General features: G+C 37.3%; 1 protein-coding gene across 1 annotated transcript in view; it reads right to left on the minus strand.

Moving 5' to 3' along the window:
- Positions 1 to 1822: 1822 nt before the first annotated feature.
- Positions 1823 to 21327, minus strand: part of FRZB (frizzled related protein) — a 31311-nt gene continuing 11806 nt past the window's right edge. The window contains exons 3-6 of the mRNA XM_010991660.3: positions 9993 to 10058; positions 6427 to 6631; positions 5972 to 6035; positions 1823 to 2832 (exon numbers count right to left, since the gene is read on the minus strand). Coding sequence (XP_010989962.1) covers positions 2716 to 2832; positions 5972 to 6035; positions 6427 to 6631; positions 9993 to 10058 — 452 coding nt within the window. The 3' untranslated portion in view covers positions 1823 to 2715. The remainder of the gene's footprint in view (positions 2833 to 5971; positions 6036 to 6426; positions 6632 to 9992; positions 10059 to 21327) is intronic.

Genomic DNA, 21327 nt, shown 5'->3' on the forward strand with positions numbered 1-21327 from the left:
CCACCCCACCCCCAAATGCTCACTGCAACACAGGGCACCGAATCGGATTACACTCTGTATGTGACACCGGAAAATACTCACATATCCATGAAGAGAATCCAAGTTTGCTGTCATTTTAGTTTTTGCTAGTTTACTCAGCACGCGCCTAACATTTTGTTGTTATCTGGCTAGGAAAATTAAAATCCTGAAGGTGACCAAGATTTTCCAAAGAAACTTTAATTTTGTAGATCTCAAGGTCACTGACAAGGATACAAATATATTAAAATTTTAGCGGCTTTGAAAGTTAATTCCTGTCCGAAAAGCCTGTTGAGGGGCATTAACTAGATGTGTTCGTATCACGGCAACTACAGAGGAGAAACGATTTTGCAGTCTGATTAGAAACGTGACCATTATGATAAAAAGTCATATCCCTGTGAAAGAGGCCTATACATAATTTACTAATGGAGATACTGCAACTACCAAACTGTAAAAGCAAATGTAACTTATTCATGGACCTTATACCTTTAGAAACTTTAACTGACAGAACCTCACACTCATGAGCAAAATGAAAGGTGGGAAAAAACCCACTGCTGAATCTGAAGACTGGGGACTCTTTGGCTTATAAGTATCATGTATATATATGTATTGAACATCAATTGTGTCAAATCTCTACACAAAAACTATCCCCCCCCCCCGAAAAAAAGAAAGCGACAGGATCTGGAGATGTCTGTGGTTCCCACTGTACATCAGAATATTTTGTCACTAAAAACTCCTCTCTGGTTTGGAAGAGTTTGTGACATTTTGTAGATTTGAGAAACCAGTTCCTTTAAATCTCCTGCAGCCAGTTCTTGCCCTTCTTCTCATCGTTAACGTGAAAAGGGCATGAGAAAAACAGGAAGGGCTACCCAGTCCTCAGTCCTTGAAGCTCAAGTCGAGGCCTAAGCGTCAGAATGAGAGGTACGGAGGCACGGCTGTTCCATTGTGAGACTTCACTCCTGCCCGTGACACCCACCCTCCCCTTCTGAGGCTACGACAGCAGCATCTAGAAAGAGATGCCTGTCTAAGCCACCTGAGAATAAGCCCCCAGGGGCAGACGGTGAAACGTGACAATACCTGGAAGGAGCCATGCGGCAGCTCACAGGCCACGTGGTCCTGATGGAGGCGAAGGTGAGAACTCTCTGTGGGATTGTAGGAACTGATCGTTGGGGTTTGGGGGTCAGTCAGAAGGCAGGGGTGTTCTCTTACTTCCAAAAGAGGGAATTTAGATGAATTGTTATTTACCCTTTTAGGAAACTTCTGTTCAGGAATGAATTTCATTCTTGCGTGTTGGTCCTTATAGAGGGAAACTGCACCACTTTGCTTTGCTTTTCAGCACACCACAGCTCAGAAATTTGGTTCTACTAATATCAAACGTGTAAATGTAAGAGAATGAGACTTTCAAGTGATGGGCACTGGCTCTCCAAAACCCTGCTGGAGGAAGGAAGGAAGAGCATTGTTGTTCCCCAGGGCCTGAGGACCCCACTGTAGCCTAAGTAAGGGGAATGTGTATTTGTTTCAAAAGTCAGAATCACCTCTCTCCTGACAACCATAATTCCTTTTATTTAGGCATATTTTACTGAACGTTAAACGGCACAAATCCAAATAATAAGGTGCAGGCCAGTGCCCAGGCCTGTAATTCAGTTCAGCTTGGGTGTGAGTGTATGGACACACACACACTAACACACACACACGCTCACAGAGCCTTGCACATTTTACCATCCTGCAACTACAGCATTTTATGGAGCTATATAGCTTTTAAAAATAACCCCCCTGGTGCCCATGCACACACACTTTCTTTTCCTGGTCAATGCAGCAAGTGAAATTTATTTTAAAAGAAGGAAAGAGGAAAAAAAAAAAAAGACTTACACCAATGGGTTTATCTAAAAGGAAGCAAATTAAACAGAGCTATCCTGATAACAGCAGATGTCTAGTTATAATTCACATACCTAAGGCTGATTAATATATTCACAAACAAATCGAATGTATTGCCAAAAACAAACAAACAAAAATGCTGCTGTTAACACCCCAGCAGCTACTGGTTTGCTGTGCTATTCCATCAGGCAAAATGCTCTTTCCCCAGCTCCTAACACTATTTGTTTTGCTTCCTGCCAATCTCACAAATAATTCATCTTGTGTGTCATTTCCTCTTAAATGCTTCCTGGTGCTTGATTGCTTTGCCTGGGTGGCATTTGATTTCAAACTGCCATTTTACCTTTATAAACATTTAGAACTTTCTAAGCGTAAGGAGAATGCCCAAAAGGCATGCAAAAATGAGGTTGTAATTAAATCAGCAAAGTATGCTTTACAGAGTATCTAGCTTTCTGGGTACACCAGAAATCTCTCTTTGCATCCAATACTGTGTTTCCAGTCTGGGTGCAGAACTGTAAATTAACATTTACTCTAGCAAAGAGGCCCTGGAATCAACATATTTAATTTATTATTATTGCAAAGATTAGTGAAATAGAATACATATAATATATTTAAGAATCTGCACCCAGACCACAAAAAAAGGGGGTATAGGGATGGGGGGAAGGTGAAAAGCAAAAAACAAAAGATAAAACAGAAGTAACATCAGTTACCACCTGATTTTTGTGGTAAAAAATAGAATATGACGTGCAATAGTGCAATTTTTCTTTGCTAGTCCAGCAATGCAAGTCTTAATAGGAAGTCCACGGAGGATTTTCTGCATTTCAGGATTTAGTTGCGTGCTTGCCGGGGGTTAGAGTTCCTGCCAGATTTCTGACTCTGAGTGGAATCACTATGGCTGGAATCACTTTTATTCAGTCCAAGATGACGGAGCTTCATATCCCAGCGCTGTGAAATGTAAAACAGAAACTGGTCACAAGCACATGTCACCAGAGTCATCACTTGTACTGTTCTAACAACTGAGCAAGATTGTAAAATCAGATCTTGAGAGCATTTTACTACTTTTCCAAATGTGTAAAATCTCTATACCAGGTTAACAATGAGAGCGATGCTATATGAACGTAATTCTTTGATTTTAAAAAGCACAAAGTTGGCCACTTGTAATAATATATCAGTAATGCTTTCAAATCAAATCGTAAGCTTAAAATCTCCATGTCGGTAGATGGTGACACAAATATGTGTCAATATCTGTGGGTATTTCCTGAGGTTACGCATACAAGTCTGCCACTTCATGGGTGATCAAGTGGAAGATTTACAGAGAGAATTTGAAGGAAGGGCAACTTTTTATCTTCCTCTCTTAATGACACATAAGAGCACAGCCTTTTATAACTATGTGATTTGAGCAGTGAAAAAAATGAAAATGGGGGGAGGGGATGACAACATTGTTAACTGACTATACTTCAATTAAAAAATATATAAGCAAAATAAAATAAAATGATTAGGCAGAAATTTTTAAAAAATGAGGGGAGGGGATAGGGTCCCTTACAATATTTTTCTAAGTTAATATATGCCAAGTGCAGCAAAACAGAACAAAGTTCTGCCCTCATTCTAAGTTTTGCAAAGCAGACATTACCAATTTTTTAATAACTATAATCAAGTTTCCTAATATTTCATTTTAACAATTTCAATTTTGTTTACATGTAATACACCAAACTAAAAGGAGGCTATATTATGGGTACTATAGGTAGAAATAAGAGTAAGTACTTTTTAAATTTTAATGAATATAGAAATAACCTGGATATCTTGTTAAATCTGCAGAGCATCATTCAGTGGGCTGCGATGGGGCCCAAGATTTTCATACTTAACAAGTTCCCAGGTGATGCCAACGTTGCAGGTCCAGGGAAGACACTTTGAGCAGTGAGGAGCTAATGTCAGATATGGCCCAAGTTCAAGTTCTAACTCCATCAGTTACCATGCAAAGTTTCTGGAACTTACTAGACCTTATCATTTACACATTAGAAAGTTATAAAGACTGTTTATTGTTCTGAAGGTGAACAGATGAAAAAGGTACACAATTCTTAGTACATAACAAATTTTCAATTTTTAATTGCTGAAATAATTCTTCATTTTAGCACCCTTTTACTCCATATCATATCTTACTGGTTTTCATATTTGAAAAAATAGTCTGATTCTCAACTCCCCAAGGCAGGCCAAATATCGTAATCTGAACAACCTGCTATGACCAACACTTTGGTTAAAAAAAGAAACAGTTTGCATGGCAAAACTATAAAAAGGGTCTTAATTTAATTCTTGATCTGTCCCTGAGAACAAAAAATCAGTTGAAAGGGCAACTCATTAAAAGGAGGAAACAAACAACAGTGCTCCATATAACTCTGTTTTACATCCTCAAAATTGACTGGAAAGCTAAAGTAAGGATCTCTATAGAGCCAAAACAGGCTGCCCACCCACAGACTTTAACCCTGAGTTCTGCATATGAATTAAAAAATGTTCAAGTTATTTCTTTCCTTCAGCGTGTTTAAATCCAGACTAAGACTATAGATGATTTTTACAATAATAACTGTGAGTTCCCCGTAGAAAGTAATAGAAAATATGTCTGCCTTCTGAAGAAACAAGACAAGCCAGGAGTCCTGGGTCTTTACATGATGATAATTGTTTCAGTACCAAAAGAGAAGCAGCAAGCTGTGTTACATGCTTTGCAGCAAGGATGTTGAAAGCTCTTCCAACTGGTACAGGAATTTAGGACAAATTCCTGTTATGCATTAGCAAGCAGAAAACTGAATTAAAAGGACAGCAAGAGATTCCAACATACTTTTTAATAAACACCAAACAAACTGAAAAGATACACAAATAGAGAATTCTCCTGAGTCTGAACTTGAAATACAGCTCACTTTTGACAAAATACTAAAGAAAAAAGAGATTACTGGAGGGTATTTTCTCTCTGCAAAATAATGCCCTCTGTATTTTTGTAGGTCACTTTAACTGAAATGTGTCCGCTGTGTCAAGTGCCAGATGTATAAGATAAACTGCCCAGGGGTGTTTAACTTACCCTGTAAATGTTTCCCAAGCCTTCAAACTCACAGAAGGAAGAGGATGTATTATGTTTGGTACAATTCCCACTTTCCCCTCCCCCCGCTTCCTGTCCAACACACACATAAACACACACACACACACACACATACACTTTTTGATTCTTTGCCCCTCTGTGCATACTGCCCCTACATCCCTTCAGTTGAAACAGATTTGCTTAGTATAGTAAGCGTAAATGGAATTTTCTACAAGGTGATTTATTGTGATTTTTAAAAAATGCATCACTTACAGAATCTCAGAGTCATTGGCTTAAAAATAAAGCTACAGTACAGCTCGAAGGACCTAATTTGGTCAGATCTTATCTACACAAATGAACGTGGCTGCACCCAGTACATAGGAATTGGTGTTTATGCACTGGGACAATCCTGGCAGTTTTCCACCTGTGCTTTATTCCCCCCTCCTCTGACTCACAGAACTGCAGTTTTTCAAGGAAGCAATACACTCACCTAAAAAAGCTAAATTTTTCAGCTTCTCTTGCAGCTAGAGATGGACATGAGACCCATGAATCCTAAGTAAAAGTTGTTAGATGGGGCACTTGGAAATCCCTTTGTAACCTCCTTTTCCTTTTACCCTGCGATGTAGGCGTGACATGGAGGTAGGGTAGCCATCCTGTGACCTCCGGCTGAACATGAAGATGGAGGCAATACCCTTAAAAATGGCAAAGCCATAAGCTGGAAGGAGTCTGGAGCCCTAATAATAATATGGAGTCACCAGACCAGGACTAGATTAACTACAGCTAGACTTCCCATTGTCAGAAGCCTGGCAGCTGTAGTTAGATCTCTGATACACTCTGATATAGAGAATTTGCTTCTTAAATGAAACAGACATTAGAGACAAACTCAGTTCTTGGACTACTGAATATAGATATATCAAGTTTTAACATTTCTTATGTATTTGAGGGCAGCTATTTTGTTTAAATGACAAATGGGTGCTTTTCTACGTTTCTATGTATCACTCTGAATTTAAAATTGAGGCTTACCTTAACTTTTTTACCAAGTCGATCCTTCCATTTCTCAGCGATAGAACCTTCCACCAACAGTAATCTGTATTTTTTAAAGAAGCAATCATTGTTGAAAAATTAAAACACATTATTGAAAAACACAAGCAATTGGTGCCAAGAAAGACTTACTGTTTATACTAGAATAGGACAGCCAAGTTTTAGAACAGCAGTTCTTAACAATTTGGGAGTTACAGACCCCTTTAAGAACAAATGAGGTCATGACCCCTCTCCCCAAAAAACGCACACCTACAAATTTCACACATACTCTTTTCTATCCAATATATGAAATTGAAGGATCCAACTAAAAGCTATCTTTAGTCCCCCAGAAGGGAGGCAGATCCCAAAGTAAGAACCCCAGAGTAAGCTCTCCAGAGACAGGCAGTAAGGCTAGGACAGGCATAGAAATTGCTCTGAGTCCTTAAGGAGTGAATTACCTGGAGCGTTCCTCGTCTTCATAGCCCATGATGATATACTCCTCATTAACGTTAAGCGGAGGACACAGGCAGCCAGAGCTGGTGTAAAGGTTAACAGTGTCCCTTGGAATGTTCACCAGAGAAGCCTTTAAAATCTCCTTCACCTCCACTACCGCAGTCACGTCATGGCACTTGCTCTTTACTTCTTTAACTTTAGCCCGAATGACTGGATAAAAGAGAATAAAGCTGGGATGGTAACATCACACACAGTAGGCGTCCCATTCAGAAAAGACAAGGAGACTTCTTTCTAGTCAGTTCATATCCACTTGATGCTCAGTGAGTGCAGGGAAAAAGTCAGCCAGATATTTCTGCCTTTGACAGTAGTGAGTGACACACTACACAACACGCCTGCCCCTTTAAGGTTCAGCCCTGATCACCTTAGAATCTGCATGTACATTTATATTTGTGTGTGTATATGCACGTGTGTGTGCACATATTTCATTGTGAGAAACCATTTAGATCATCAAGGGTTGAGTGGATCTGGGTGTAATTTTCCTCCAGAATTTCGCTTCGGATGTGTACAGATGTATGTGTATATTTGGATGTACGTGTACAGCTTCAGTTGTTGCCAACAGGAATTTAAACTATATTAACTTCACTATATGTAAAGACCTAGCACTTTAAAATGCTTTGTTTCCTCATCAGCATTCTTCTATCAGGTCTATTAATACTTTTCTAAAGAGTTAGGGTTTTCTTTGGTGTCATAAAGTAGTCCTGCTCCACAGTGTGCCCAAGCTGGTTCTGCAATCTTTCCACCTGCCTCCTCTGATCTCACTGGTCAGACATCAGCTCCTTTCTTCCTTTATTTCAGTAACTTTTTTATACTCTCCTTTATATATACTGCATTTTCTTTTAAAATAAACACTGACCCCACTCACGTGCTATGGAATATGGTCTAACTTGTCAATTGTATTAATCTACTTCTCTCAGTGGATATACTGGCACCCAACTTATAAGACTTGCCTTTACTTCTCAATATGAAGACAAATTGCCTTAAAAGTAATCAGTTCAGTTGCAAAATCAAAGTATTTGAGAATATAGAAAGTACAGCTCTGTTGCTTTTCTGTATTTCTCTCCTTTGGAAGAGCCAAATTCTTTAGATTCCTACTTCTGGTAAATGAGCGAGATTTTTTTTTTAAGGGGGAGTTTGAAAAAGCCTAAGAAGCAAAAATATCAATTAGTAAGAAGTCAATGGCTTTCACCCAGGCACCCTCATTGCTCTAGTTCAACATCCACGGACGTTATAGAGAGGAAAACACAACATGTCCACATGAGTGTACTTTTTGAAAGCCTCTTAGGCACGTATCTGCAGACCACTTTCATCTGAGTCCCTTCCCACATATTTTAGGGGTTTTGGACTACAAAGGAAAAAGCAATCCACGAAATCTAAGTCCAGTTAATCAACCATTTCCCCCATCAATGCCCCAATTCCATACAGAAAGTTATTCAATAACATTCCACCAGTACAACACACATACAAATTAAGCTACTAATCCTAAAAACTTTAGGACAAAACCTCATTTCTGCTTCATAGGTATTTCAATCTTCAGAGAATTAGGTGTCTCAAGTATGAGAATTTATAGCAAACAAAATATAACTGCCCAGCTATCCCTGTTTGGTTTGATTTGTGAGTGAAGGAGTCCCTTTCTATTAGGGTTCTATTTTATTTTAACAAAAGATAAGGTTGCCCTTTTTGAAATGTCATTTGGGAGGATCAGATGATAGATTCACAGCCCGACTAGCAGAGATGTTTTGGTGTCCTGGCTTCTGTGAATGTGCTTCATAGCCTTCATCAACTATTAGAGATCAGTGAACTGTGCAAATGTTCTCAAACTAATGATTTATTTACCCAATGTGTCTACTATTTTCATTAGAAATTTTTAGCACATGTACCTACTCCAAAATAAATATCTCTCTACAAGACTTACTTTATTATTCAAGTAATTTTGTTAAAGCTCCAAGAGCTTTTAACTGAATTAATCTGAATGAAGCAGAGGATTTATCTGAATTATCAGTAGCTCCCATCCCCACTTTGTTTTCTCAGTAGACACATGCAGATATTTAAGAAATAAAAATCAACATATTTTAGAATTATAAGGTATTTTCTTTTCAGAGCTTTTGCCTCTGTATCATCATTTCAGAGCCTGCCTTAGCCAAAGAATCTCTAAGTAAGCCTCAGACGAGTGAAAATCCTTAAACTATAGGTAATCTGAGTATTATTTGGCTATGAGAAAGAAATTATCTTTTTCCATTGATTGTGATCTCTGTCCCATTTCCTGTTAAAATAGTCACTCAGCTACTTTGTGGAAGATTTTGTCTTTCCATGACTTGGAACCACCAGTATTTTATCTTTTAACAAAAATAGCAGCACTAACCATTGCAGCACTAAGAAAGTTGGATAAAGTAAAAATTGATAATGGGTAAAATCAATACAAACTGAACTAAAATTCCCCAGTACAAAATTTTTACTATGCTTTTTAAAATTATAACTGTATTTAAAAGTTCATAGAGCATTTTTCAATCTCACAAAGCTAATCTAAAAATTAGACTTCCCTTTCTTTATGATTTTTTCACATCAATTGTAGAGGAGGGGGTCCTCAGATGAGCAGCCAAGCATCTGACTTCTTAGGTAAACATAACATTTCAAGCTTGGAAAGTATGTCTACCGTTGGCCAAGAGAAACTAGCTTCTTCTAAAGATGATTAAAAATAAATAATAGAAAATAAAAATTAATTCCATTGAGAAAAACTTCTGAATAATAAAGGAAGGACAAACTTAAGTTCAATAATAAAATAAGGACAATAATACATCTCACAGAGCAGTTGAAAAAATTACATAAGATAGTGTGTGGAAACCACCTAACACAGTACCCGGCCCAGAGACAGCAGGCTTTTTCCTCCCCAGTTAAGTCTGTCAGCTATGTTTGGGTTGGTAGCTCTTCAATTAATATTTTGTTTATCAGAATGCCGTGTATCTAGGTCAAGCTAGATAACGAAACATTTCCTTAATGGAACACTAACAAATTCTGTGTTACTTTCCAACTCTGTAAATGTTTTCCATGCGACAAACTACTTGAAGAAATCAAGTTTGATTCTTTTAGCAATCTCTTATGCATTGATGTGCTCCTCTGTTCACCCCACTTACCGTTCACCCCAGTAAAACACAACTGATGACCCACTGCAGCTCCAAAGCCTCCTCAGCCTGTCAGAGAGAGGAGTCCCTCCCCTCTGTTTTGAAACGTATCTCCTGTGTACTTAATTGCGTGGTTCTAAGATGCCAGCAGTGCTGTCTGATACGCTTCAAAAAATTAAGCATTTGTTAAGAATTGTGCCCATATGAGACATGTTAATTATTTGGAACAGGGAGACTATGCTTTTAAAATTTGTCCTTGTTAATTTGATTTTAAGCCTTATTTTTCAATTGCTGTATTCATTTACACACACACACACCACACACAAACACACACACAAACACACACCTCTTTCTTAGCCCAGCAGTTTATAGGTCAATGGTGAAGTTATCCTTACCATAGTTGTAATTGTTTCGGAAATAGGTCTTCTGTGTAGCTCTAATAGGTTTACATTTGCAGCGTTCTAAAAAATAGAACATTTTATCTATTATAAGCAAAATTTCAATATTAGCTAATGTAAACAAAAGAATTGTTTATGCACATTTTGTGGTAAGATTAAAGCCAAATTTGGTAGCAAGGAGGCTCCTAGGAATTCTATGTGTTTGATCTCTTTCTCCTGAAACAACATTCACATTTATTCTTTCTACAGAGCCTCTTATTCAGTGTCAATATGCTCATAAGTGCCTGGCCTCCAGCGTACCACCCAAATCCTAAGGAAAGATTGTTCTCCACCAAGCATGAGGAGAGCATGGCCCCTGAATCCTAAAAGAGACATGCTTAGTGCTTATGGCAGTAGAATCAATGCCTACTGAGAGGCAGCGTAGGCTTATGCTCAGGTGACTGGTTTACCCCCGTGCAGGACCACGTGCATTTGTATACATTTTCCAGATTACACAGCATTCCCCCAAACATTAGTTTCTGGATCGAAAAGCAACTCAGTGAGAAAAGCAGGTATTATTATAACCCAGTGAACTTACTGAAGTTCTTAAGAAGAGAGAAGTGATCTCCTCTTTTTTTATATATTTTTTTTTTTAGTTTTTCATTTTTTAATTTTTAATTGAAGTATAAATTATTTACATTACATTAGTTTCAGGGGTACAACATAGTGATTCTCATGAGCACCGACTAGAGCAGAATAATTGCTATTTAACCCACTGGTATTTTTATACTTATGGGAAGAAATTACTATATACGTATTTTATTTTTTATTCTTCTTTTGCTCCTATTATTACTTTTTCTTTTTTAAAATTATAATTGATTTACAATGTTATGTTTAAAAAGGTTTTTTTTTAACTTTTTTTTTAATGGAGGAGGTACTGGGGATGGAACCCAGGACCTCGTCCATGCTAAGCACATGCTCTACCACTGAGCTATACCCACCCCATACATATTTTAAAATGAGAAGTTCCATGCATTTTAAATTTCTGGTGAATAGTGACCAGAACATATTTTCTATGTAATATAATACAGGTGTATGTAATAAAGGTTCCAGTTTTCTCAAAATGTTTCATGTGTAGGATAAATCATTTAACATCTTGGAGACTGGATTACTATATTGCTTATAGATTACTTAGCTGAGAAATATGCATCATATCTACATCATAACCATGGTAAACTGCTAGTCATTGAAGTCAATATTAAAATAGAAGATAATACACAATTACCTTAGAAAGCATTTTATTTTGTGTAAAGATTTCTTTAAAATAGAAAGCTTCATTTAAAATGAAATGGCATGTGTTTCTTCTACTTGGACACAGAAAAAGGAAAAAAGAACACATGAATCACAGAAAAGAAGCCAACAAAAAATTTTTTTATTAAGAAGTGTTTATGTTAGCATGGAGACCAGGAAAAGGCAGAAGCTTTTGTTGACCATTTGACATTGTGTCTTCTCATCAAAACAAGTATCTCCAAGTTGAACTTAAGAGATGACATGCTTTAAAGCAGTAGCCCCAAGGAGAGTAGCACCTTCACTACCAGCTTTCAGTTCTAGAAATAAGTCTCTCTACAGGGAACAGGAGCTGATCTTCAAAGCAAAGCGGCCAGTGCTGTTGTTCTTACCCGAGAAAGACGTGAGAATTTTCTCAGTGCTACACAAAGCCATTTCCTTGTTCTGCAGATAATTTTTAACACAATTTCTGTGGAAAAACAATCTCAGCCCAACAAACTATAAGCGGTATCAGTGCTGGTTGCTATTTTGAAGAAGACGCCTAGAAAAATACTTTCTTATTAGCAAAACATTTATATTCCCACTTAAAATGGAATAGGGGGGATGGTATATCTCAAGCGGTAGAGTGCATGCTTAGCACTCAAGACATCCTGGGCTCGATCCCCAGTACCTCCTCCAAATATAAATAAATAAACCCAATTACCTCCCCTTCATTAAAAAAAAAAAAGAGTAAAATGGAATGGAAAGCTATCTAGTTCTATTGTACAGTTGTTTCATTTTGTACCAAAATGTTACACATTTTTAAAAGAGAGGTATTCTTGAGATGAGGCTATTTCTGAAAAAAATAAATGCCATGGTCTTTGATTTAAAAATTATCCTTACGCATACATAGATATAGTCTTCTGCTTTCTATCTATTTAAAAATAGATATCTACTCATTAGAAATAATGCGTGTAGATAAATGATCTACATATTTGTAATTCTTCAGAAACTTGCACATATGCTAATAAAAAATTATTGGCAAAAATACACCAGCTGTCACTGGATTAAGTCTAATGTGATGTTGTTACCATATAATTTTGCTTGAAGCATAAAAAAATGGATTCCACAAAACTTTCCAGGCAGAGATTTTTTTCAAAAAAAAATCGTATAATAATTTAGGAAGATTTCAAGTAGGTATTTCCACAACTATATGTACAACTAGATGTATTAGCTAAACTCCTTCCTAGTAGCTAATGACCTAAGCAATTATACTCTTGGGGCTAATTTTGTTCCTCCTGAATGCACCTGTTTTTCCTGCTGGCCTCAGAGGTAGCAATGCCATGCTATTATATGAGGCATTTTCTATGCTCCAATCCCTAGCTCTTGCTATAAGCAAATATCTGTCTAGTTGAAGTAACTAGTAGCTCAATAAAATAACAGAGTAATAAGAAGGAATGAAATTTTACATCCACAAGGCTCAAATACAGAACTTCCTTTCACTTATTTCCACTAATTCAACTCAAACATATTCATATCTGAGGGTATTCATCAACAGATCTGGAGGTTTATCCCTCTTCTAAATTATTTCTACTCGCAGCTACATATATATTCCCCCAAACCCAAGAACTGGGAAATGGTTAAAAAAAGAAAAACATAGAGGGATACACTGCATGCATTATTGACTACATTTTTTTTGGCACCAGCCACTCTAAATCAGACTGCAATTGCTTATTTTTATTTATGACCAATAGTTGATTTCTCAGACTTTTTATTGGGCCAGTAGCAGCATCATCATATTGACTTTAATTCACTAATAATTTTTCCAAGAGTCTTCCTCTCCCAGCTTCCTAATGGCACAAGGTCTATTTTTCCCCCTATAGTAGCAAAGTAAAATCTATTCTTCTACTAAGCTTTGCACAAAGACCATTAAATATTGATTTGCTTGCATTCCACTGCTGAGAAGAAAAACTTGTGAAGCAACTGCCTCGGTGTACTTATCTAAGGAAAAAATACGAAGAAGTTAGAGGAGCTGGCTGCAACAAAATAAATTAAGAAGTGGCAAAGAGTTCTTCAAAGGTCGGGAAGGTTTTAACATAAGCAATTCATTCCCCTTGAATTCAAAAATTAAATGTAACTCTCTGAATTGGAGAACAGCATCGGTGCCACATCCCACAAGCATCCACGGTGCACGGAGCACCAGGAAACTGTCTTGGGCAGCTCTCCATCATGTCCTCTAGCTGGGGTGTCTCAGCTACACTTCCAGAATCAATGGTCTCCTACTTCCCTGCTAATGAAACTGAAAATTGTTTATTATCCGAGTATGAAGATGAGTTTACCACCCTAGAACAGGTAAGAGTCTGTTAACTTAGCCTGCCCAGTGCTCCACAGAGGCTGGTCTGCAGTTCACCGCAGCTGCCCCACCGTGACTGAGCCACTAACAGCCCTGCTGTCACAACGCGGAGGCATCTTAGAAACATAATTCTGAGGTGAAAGCAATCACATCTTTCTTTATTCAGTTTTTCACTCATAAGAATCAGCTCATTTTTTGAAAACACATAGTCTTTTTTTTTAAAGGGTCATATGATTTTACAAGATCTAAAAATTGTAAGCACCTGACACAATTATGAAATTTGATACTCACTGGACCTTTACTATTTAATGCCACTTTGTTTGAGTTCAAGCTTAAGTGTGATACGCCTTTCTAACTAACCCTGACCTTTGTTTGAAGTTGACTTCTCCTGGGTCTCCTCCAGAGCTGTAAGACTATAATTAACTTTGGCATATTCCAAAACCCCTATAACCTTTCATGAACCATGACTTCGGAATATTACTATCTACTAGTGAATATTTTTCTGCTTTTTTTTTTTTTAAGGAAAAGATCTTAGATCTGTACTCAAGATTTATTGTCAGGGGGAGGGATATAGCTCAGGGATAGAGCACATGCTTAGCATGTACAAGCCTGGGTTCAATCCCCAGTACCTCTACTTAAAAAAAAGAAAAGAAAAGGCTTATTGTCAAAAATAGTGGGGAAAAAGAAAATACAATTCTATCTGTGTTACGATTTCTACTGCTCTTTCAAGACTGACTGTTTCTAATAAGATCAGAGTTTAAATAATTTTAATTTGTACCAAATGAACTATATGTTTTCTATTTGACCCTGGAAGCCCACTTGTCCACCTTCTCTCCATTTTAAGACACACTGGAGCAGACCATAACACATTTTAAAGCAGGTGTAAAAAAATAAAATTTTATGATCCTTAAAGTTTTATGACTTCTTGACTAAGACCTAGATCTATATTTTCAACTGCCTGTAAGTGGTGTCCATGAGCATGTCTTAAGAAATTTTAAACATACATCAATATCCATCATGCAATAAACTTGTCTTTCGACAGAAATAGTGTTTTCTTACTCTACAACCCTGGGATATCCATGCTTCTCTAAATATGAGACAGGAAAGGAAAAGAAAACTAACACTTGTTGAACATTTTGAGTCACTTATATATTAATTCACTCATTCTACAAATATTTATCAGGCATCTGCTACATGTCAAGTTCTACGCCAGCATGTAGGGCACCTGATGGGCACTGCAGACAATCCAGAAAAGGATACAGACATTGAACAAATAATTACACACAAAATAATTTACTTTCATGTATAATACATGCTATGAAAGAAAAGTACAATGTGCAATGAGAACATACGACTTGATGACGTACACTAGTCTGGTCTTCAGAGTCCTCTGAGGAAATGACATTTAAGCTCGAAACCTGAAAGATGAGTTGCAGTTATCTAGGCAGGAACTACATCTTTATACATAAGACAGTGAAGAAGTCCATAAAAGAGACTAAGAGGGAGTCTCTAATGAGAGGGAAGAAATACAGGAGAGCATGGAGTCAAAAAGCTGGAGGAAGATGGTGTTTCAAGGGAACAGGAGAGCTCTCTTTGAGGAGAGCACTCGCAAAACGCAAATGACTTAAGAGAGAAAGGGGTCCATTGAATTCAGCTGGCAAGAAGATGGGACCCTGAACAAAGGGGAGAATAGGACTCTGAAAGCCAGAGGGACACTCTATCCACCAACAAGAAGAAAAACAAGAGAGGGGTACTGAGGCTGCCAAGCTTATAAATCTGTTGGTGGGATGATGAGCAAGTTCCTTCTGAGGCTTTTACTTTCTCACTGGAGGATGAAGTCATCAGCTGTGGGGAATGAGGCGCTGAGAGAAGCTGGGTGTGGAAGAGTGAGGAGAAAAAAGTCTAAAACAGTCATTTTATCGATGGAAAGGCAAATTTTCTAGAGAAAAAAGGTAGGATTGCTAGGCAATGTTGAGTGTGTATCTGAATTTTATCTTGAACTTAGAGTGAAACCAGCTGAGTAATTTTCTCCAGCAATGAGAGCTGAGAATTTGCCAAGGGAATATGCCAGAAGAAAAGACAGACAAGGGAGTTGAGGGTATTTTCAAGGGAATGATGATGTCAGTAGACCATGAAATCTCAGGTGTATATAGAGGTTAGGGGTGAACAATAATAGTAAGAGGTCTATGAAAATTAGGCAGTCCCAGTGGAGTAAAAGTTTCAGGAGTGATGGTACTAGAGCAAATCTGCTGGAGTGAAAAGAGATGGTAGCACAGAATGGGATACTCGCAATTCAGATTACAGAACTGGCACCAATGCTAGACGGCAAGGTACAGAATGTGCCCATGGATGTGGATGGCTGGGATAGGACAGATGAATAGGTGAGTGAAGTGAAGAAGTTGATGTACTAGATGGAAGATCTACTTTGTCATTGGAGTCATCAAAATGGCAACAGTGATGGATGCCAGTACACAACGTGTTCAGGGAGAGCTTCATGAAGGGTGGGCAATACATCATTTGGCCTTCCAGAATGTCAGTTTCACTACACTTCCAGGAAAAAAGAGATGGTGAAACATCCCTAGGTTCCACCCCTAGGACCACTTTCCCTCTTCCCAAAATTACAAGTCATGAAATGGACATTTTATTGAAAATGTAGAGGATCTTATTCCTGGTACATTTAAAAAAAAAAAACAAGAACAAAAACAAAAAGACAGAACCCATATGTCTTGATCTCGATGAAAGAAAATTTTTAAACAGAACAACAATGTCTCTCTTGAAGAATCAGGAGCCAAGTTGATCTACATTGCTAAGTAGATCTGTACCGCTGAGACAGAGTCCAGAAAACACCATGTTTAAAAGGATGGACTGTTTAGAAAAATCCCATATGATATCACTTGTAAGTGGAATCTTAAAACAAGGACACAAACGAACTACTTATTATTTATAACTTAGATGATTGATTTCTTGAATATGCATAAGCACATTTGACTGTCCTTTATGATTGGATTACTGCATTCTATTGATTCTTATTTTGTGGTTGCTTTATTCCTTTGATAACTATGCACGTTTAAAAACCTAAAGCTCTAAACTGTTCTTAGAAACAATGAACAGTACATATATGTAAATTTTTAAATATATGTACAGTATATTGTATATATGTATTTACATGCAATATATTGTATATGTGCAGTCAAAATGTAACAATTCTACCCAATAAAACTGAAAAATGAAAAAAAATTTTTTTAAAGGATAGACTTTTATTTTCAGGCACAGCTGGGTTTGAAGCTCAGATCTATCTCTTACTACTTATGTGACTTTCAATATCTAAAAAGTGGTATCTTGCAGAGTTACTGAGAGAATTAACAGAGATAATACACATAAAATGCTTTTCACAGTACTGGGCACAGCATGCCCCATGAATGTCAGACTTAATTATGCACAAGATTCACTGGGAATCCCAATCCATCATTTGTAAAGACCATTTAATGAGCAAGAGAAGCAATATTTTCTCAAGGCTCCTGGCCACCTACAGAACTGTGGGGCTGACTAAAAGTAAGCACAAGCAATCAGATTTTTTTTTTAAACAGTGCCTGACTGTGCTGTTCTGATTCAGGTACCCCAAGCTAATTTCTGTTCTGATGTAGGGAGTCCATTTGAACTATCAAGTACACATCCAAAATTTGAAGCATCAAGCTTAGCAAGCCAAAATAATCCTATATGTGGCCTTTCTAATAAATATTATGGTGTTAAAGAGTATGGTTAAGTGATGAAGGGCACATGGGTTTCAATCCCAGCTCTGTCCCTTCCTAGTTATGTGGCCTTGGGCAAGTTACAAAACCTATTTCTAAACTAATGCTGGCTACCCCATAGGGCTATGGTAAAAATTTAAAGAGTAAGTCATATGCAGAATTTGACAGAGCCTGGTACTTAATCATTCATTAGATGTTAACTAGTACTAGTAGTAGTAATATATAAACCAACCAAAAAGAGCTGAAAATATTTTATGCAAATTCAAGAGCCATTTATGAAATAGAAGAGATAATTTCCTAACCACAAAAGAATCATCTATAAGTTTCAGGATAAAAATTTGCTAAATTTTCCCTAGAGATAGATACTTAATTTAGATGTATTGCCTTTAGTTTGGGAAGAACTGTACAAAAAAAGAAGAGAATTTAGTAATCATATTGGTATTATGCCCACACAAAGACATACTATACCATAATAAAAAAGGATGAAATGATATGTAAAACTAAATGGATAAATTGCAAACACATTGAGATTTGTTTTGCAAAAACAAAAGCAGCCATTCACAAAAGAGTATGTACTGCATGAGTCCATTCCCATAAAGCTGAAGAAAAAATAACATTAATCCGGGGTAATAAAATCAGACCTGTGCTTGCCTCATAGTGGGGTGGGTGATTGGCTCGGCACAAGGGAATTCTCAGGGGTGATGGAAATGTTCTTTATCTTGATCTGGGTGATAGTTACATGAGTGTATACATTTGTCAGAATTCAGAGTGGCATGCACCTAAGAATTGTGCATTTTACTGTAAGCAAATTACCATTAACATAAAAATTCATACTTATGTGAATTCCTTTCATTTTTCCATAAATTAAAGTATGCTGTGACTTAGTAGCTGTTCATGATGTGTTTAAAATAATATTTATTTCCTAAACATATACATGGGGCAAAGAATACCATACTAGATTTTATTTTGGATTAGAGCAGTGTGTGGAAAATGCAATGAAGTTGATTGGTGAATTTTTAGGGAATATAGTAAGGCTTTAAAAAGCAAAAATAACATTTGTTCAATTTAGCTGAAGAAACAAACCTCAACTATTGTAATAAAGGTCTCAATTCCTAGTAATTTATTTGCTCCTTGTAAAAGGGAAGTGGTTAAGATTGAGGGAACTAACACTATATTAATAAGAAAACAAAATTCAGTTTATTCCTTTACAATTTAGGTCTTCAGAAATATTGAATAAACTGCCTTTCAGAACTGGATCCAAGGGTCATTTAGGATATACAAAATACAGAGAATCAATGCCATATTCCTGTTTTCTCCTGTGAGATCAGGAGTGTCAGTTTTGGGATGTACAGGCCACTCTAAAGAGGTCAATTAACAGAAAAACAGAGAGGGCTTCACAGTCTTTCGGAACATCATGTATCTGTTCAATTCCAAGTGCACAGGAAAGAGGTGGACAAAGAGGGAGTGCAGTCAGCTAGCTGCTCACTCCTTCATTCCGTGCCCTTGACGTGTGGTACCCCTGGTACAGGAGGTGGTCATTACATTTGTGATGAGGGAAGTGTATGGCTCAGTGGTAGAGTGTGTGCTTAGCATGCATGAGGTCCTGGGTTCAATCCTCCATTAAAAAAAATAAGTAAATAAATAAACAAATCTAATTACCTCCCCCCTTCAAAAAATAAATAAATCCATTTTTAAAACTATTTTAAAATGTAAGCATGTAAACTGACAAAAAATAAAGTTGAAAACAAAAAAAAAATTTTTTTTTTTAAATTTGTGAATAAATGGTGGGTGAATGGACTGTGTAAACTAAGCAGTTTGTGTTGAGGATCTGGGAAAACAGTGGTGCCACATACTAAAAAGCTGCCAGGAGTAAATTTTTAATGAAAAGATAATTATTGCAAATGTCGTATTTAAAGGACAAGTAGGCTGCCCAGATAGAGATGTTTACTGAAGGAGAAATGTGAACTCTCCCTGGGGGAGCGATCAGAGCTGTCACGGGAGTGATGCGTAAGCCCAAGTAGCCGGATGGACTGGAGCAGGAAGAAGTCCTTGTAAGGAGGAGCAGAGGCCAAGCACAGAGCCCTGGGGAATGGCCACAACTGAGGCACAGGAGGAGGAGGACTAGGACAACTTGGGTAATAACTCAGGGAGAAAAATGCTTAGGAATAGTATTTATCAAAAATATCCACCACTGCAAAGTAATGGGGAAAAGCACATATTTGCAAGCTACTGTGTAATTATAAAAATACTATTTTTACCTATCCTAAATTGTTTTCAATAAAGATAGAAGTTGTCACAAGTTAATTCAGCCTCTGTAGTCAGTAAACATTTGCACCAAAGGAATAAAACTAGATTCCTTCTCAAAATTAGTAGAAAAGACAAAGGGGAGGAAATAAGTTTGGAGAAGGAAAGAGAGAGAATGGATCTATACTACCCAAGCTAGGCAGTGGTCATCTCAGTAAAAGGTGGGGGGGGGGGGGTGCCGGGGCAGGCCTGGCAGGTGCAGGCAATCAGGAATCTCCAGTTACTCAGCTGCAGAGAGGAGTTTCACTGAAGCACCTTTGAAAAAGGGCCAGGAAGGCGTTAGTGAAAACTGGGGCAGCGTACCCAACTTCCTCCAGCAGGTACTACTCATGTTTCCCTGACACGAAAATATATCAGAAATACATATCAGAACTCACAGGTCAATATAATCTCGGAGGTCAATATAATTTTATATTAGAAAACAGACTCAGAATAATTAGGTTAAGTAATGTGGTTATGCTCAAAAACAAATCAGTGTCAGAATTGACCAACTGTATCTTCTCTTTGGGGAAATTTGTGTTTTTCAAATATAAAAGCTCATCAACTGGTCACCATCACAAAGTAGATAACTGGGGGGATACTTTTTCAGAATTGTTTTTAATAAACAACACATCTTTTCATTACACCATGTGAATACCTGCCTTAATTTTCTGTGTTGATTTGACAGGCCAAGTGATTCGGCAGACTAGAACTAAGATTGTTTTTCTCCATATTCCATGTTATGAAAACTAGAAAGGATGTACTCTTCATTATGATGGTGGGTTTACAACAACAAAACACACTCATGAGTTGGAAGCTGCTCAGATAGTCATTATCTCCAAAAAGAGAAGACTGTTAAGCTTTGAGGCAAAGAATAAATTAACTGGAGTGAAAGAATTTCTTTTCCAAATTCCAGAAAGAAACAGCCTGACACTTTTGAAAACGGGGTTATGAGGCTTACATTGTTTTTATATCTTTCTCATTTCCTGCTTTATCATAATCAGCCTCAGCTGTTGCATTACTCCAAAGCACAAAATTCTGAATGTAAAGAAATTTTATTTTCTCCTTGGAACACATGACTTTGTCCATGTGTTTCTTCCACAAGCAGAATGAGCTTGGTTTTGCCTGCTTGTTAGTTTGTTTTCATCACTCCCATTGTACCAGGGGACAGGAAAACATTTATAAAAGAGGAACAGAAACACTGAACCCAGGAACACTGTATTCATTCTAGGTAGTTTGTACACATTGAACTATTTTTGTATATTATTTATAGTGTCATTACTGTCTTCTTTTCTCTTTCACATGTTGAAGTGTTGTATTATTCTAACCATAAGTTCTGGGTAAATGGATAGCACATGCATATACTTAGACTGCAATTTTGACTCACCGATTGTACTATCGCACAAATGAGCTTTCTAGTTGGTTTTGAACAAACATAATAGTAGCAGTGAGCCTTAAAATAGCACCACTACTGGACACTAGTGATTTCCAACTGATTTTATGACACTATAGGAAAATTCTCAACTACATTAAGAAGGCAACAAAATAATTCTAAATAAATCATTTTAACTCACTTGTGTTTTTTAAAAGATAAATGTTGGCTGGGGTACCTTTAGTGCACACTGCCTCATGTCAAAACTTGTCACTCTGATAAGAGTCAGTGGAAATCAACAGTAAAAACTGTTCCAATCTAGTGAAAATT

Source organism: Camelus dromedarius, chromosome 4 (genome assembly GCF_036321535.1).
Source record: "Camelus dromedarius isolate mCamDro1 chromosome 4, mCamDro1.pat, whole genome shotgun sequence".
Lineage (NCBI taxonomy): Eukaryota > Metazoa > Chordata > Mammalia > Artiodactyla > Camelidae > Camelus > Camelus dromedarius.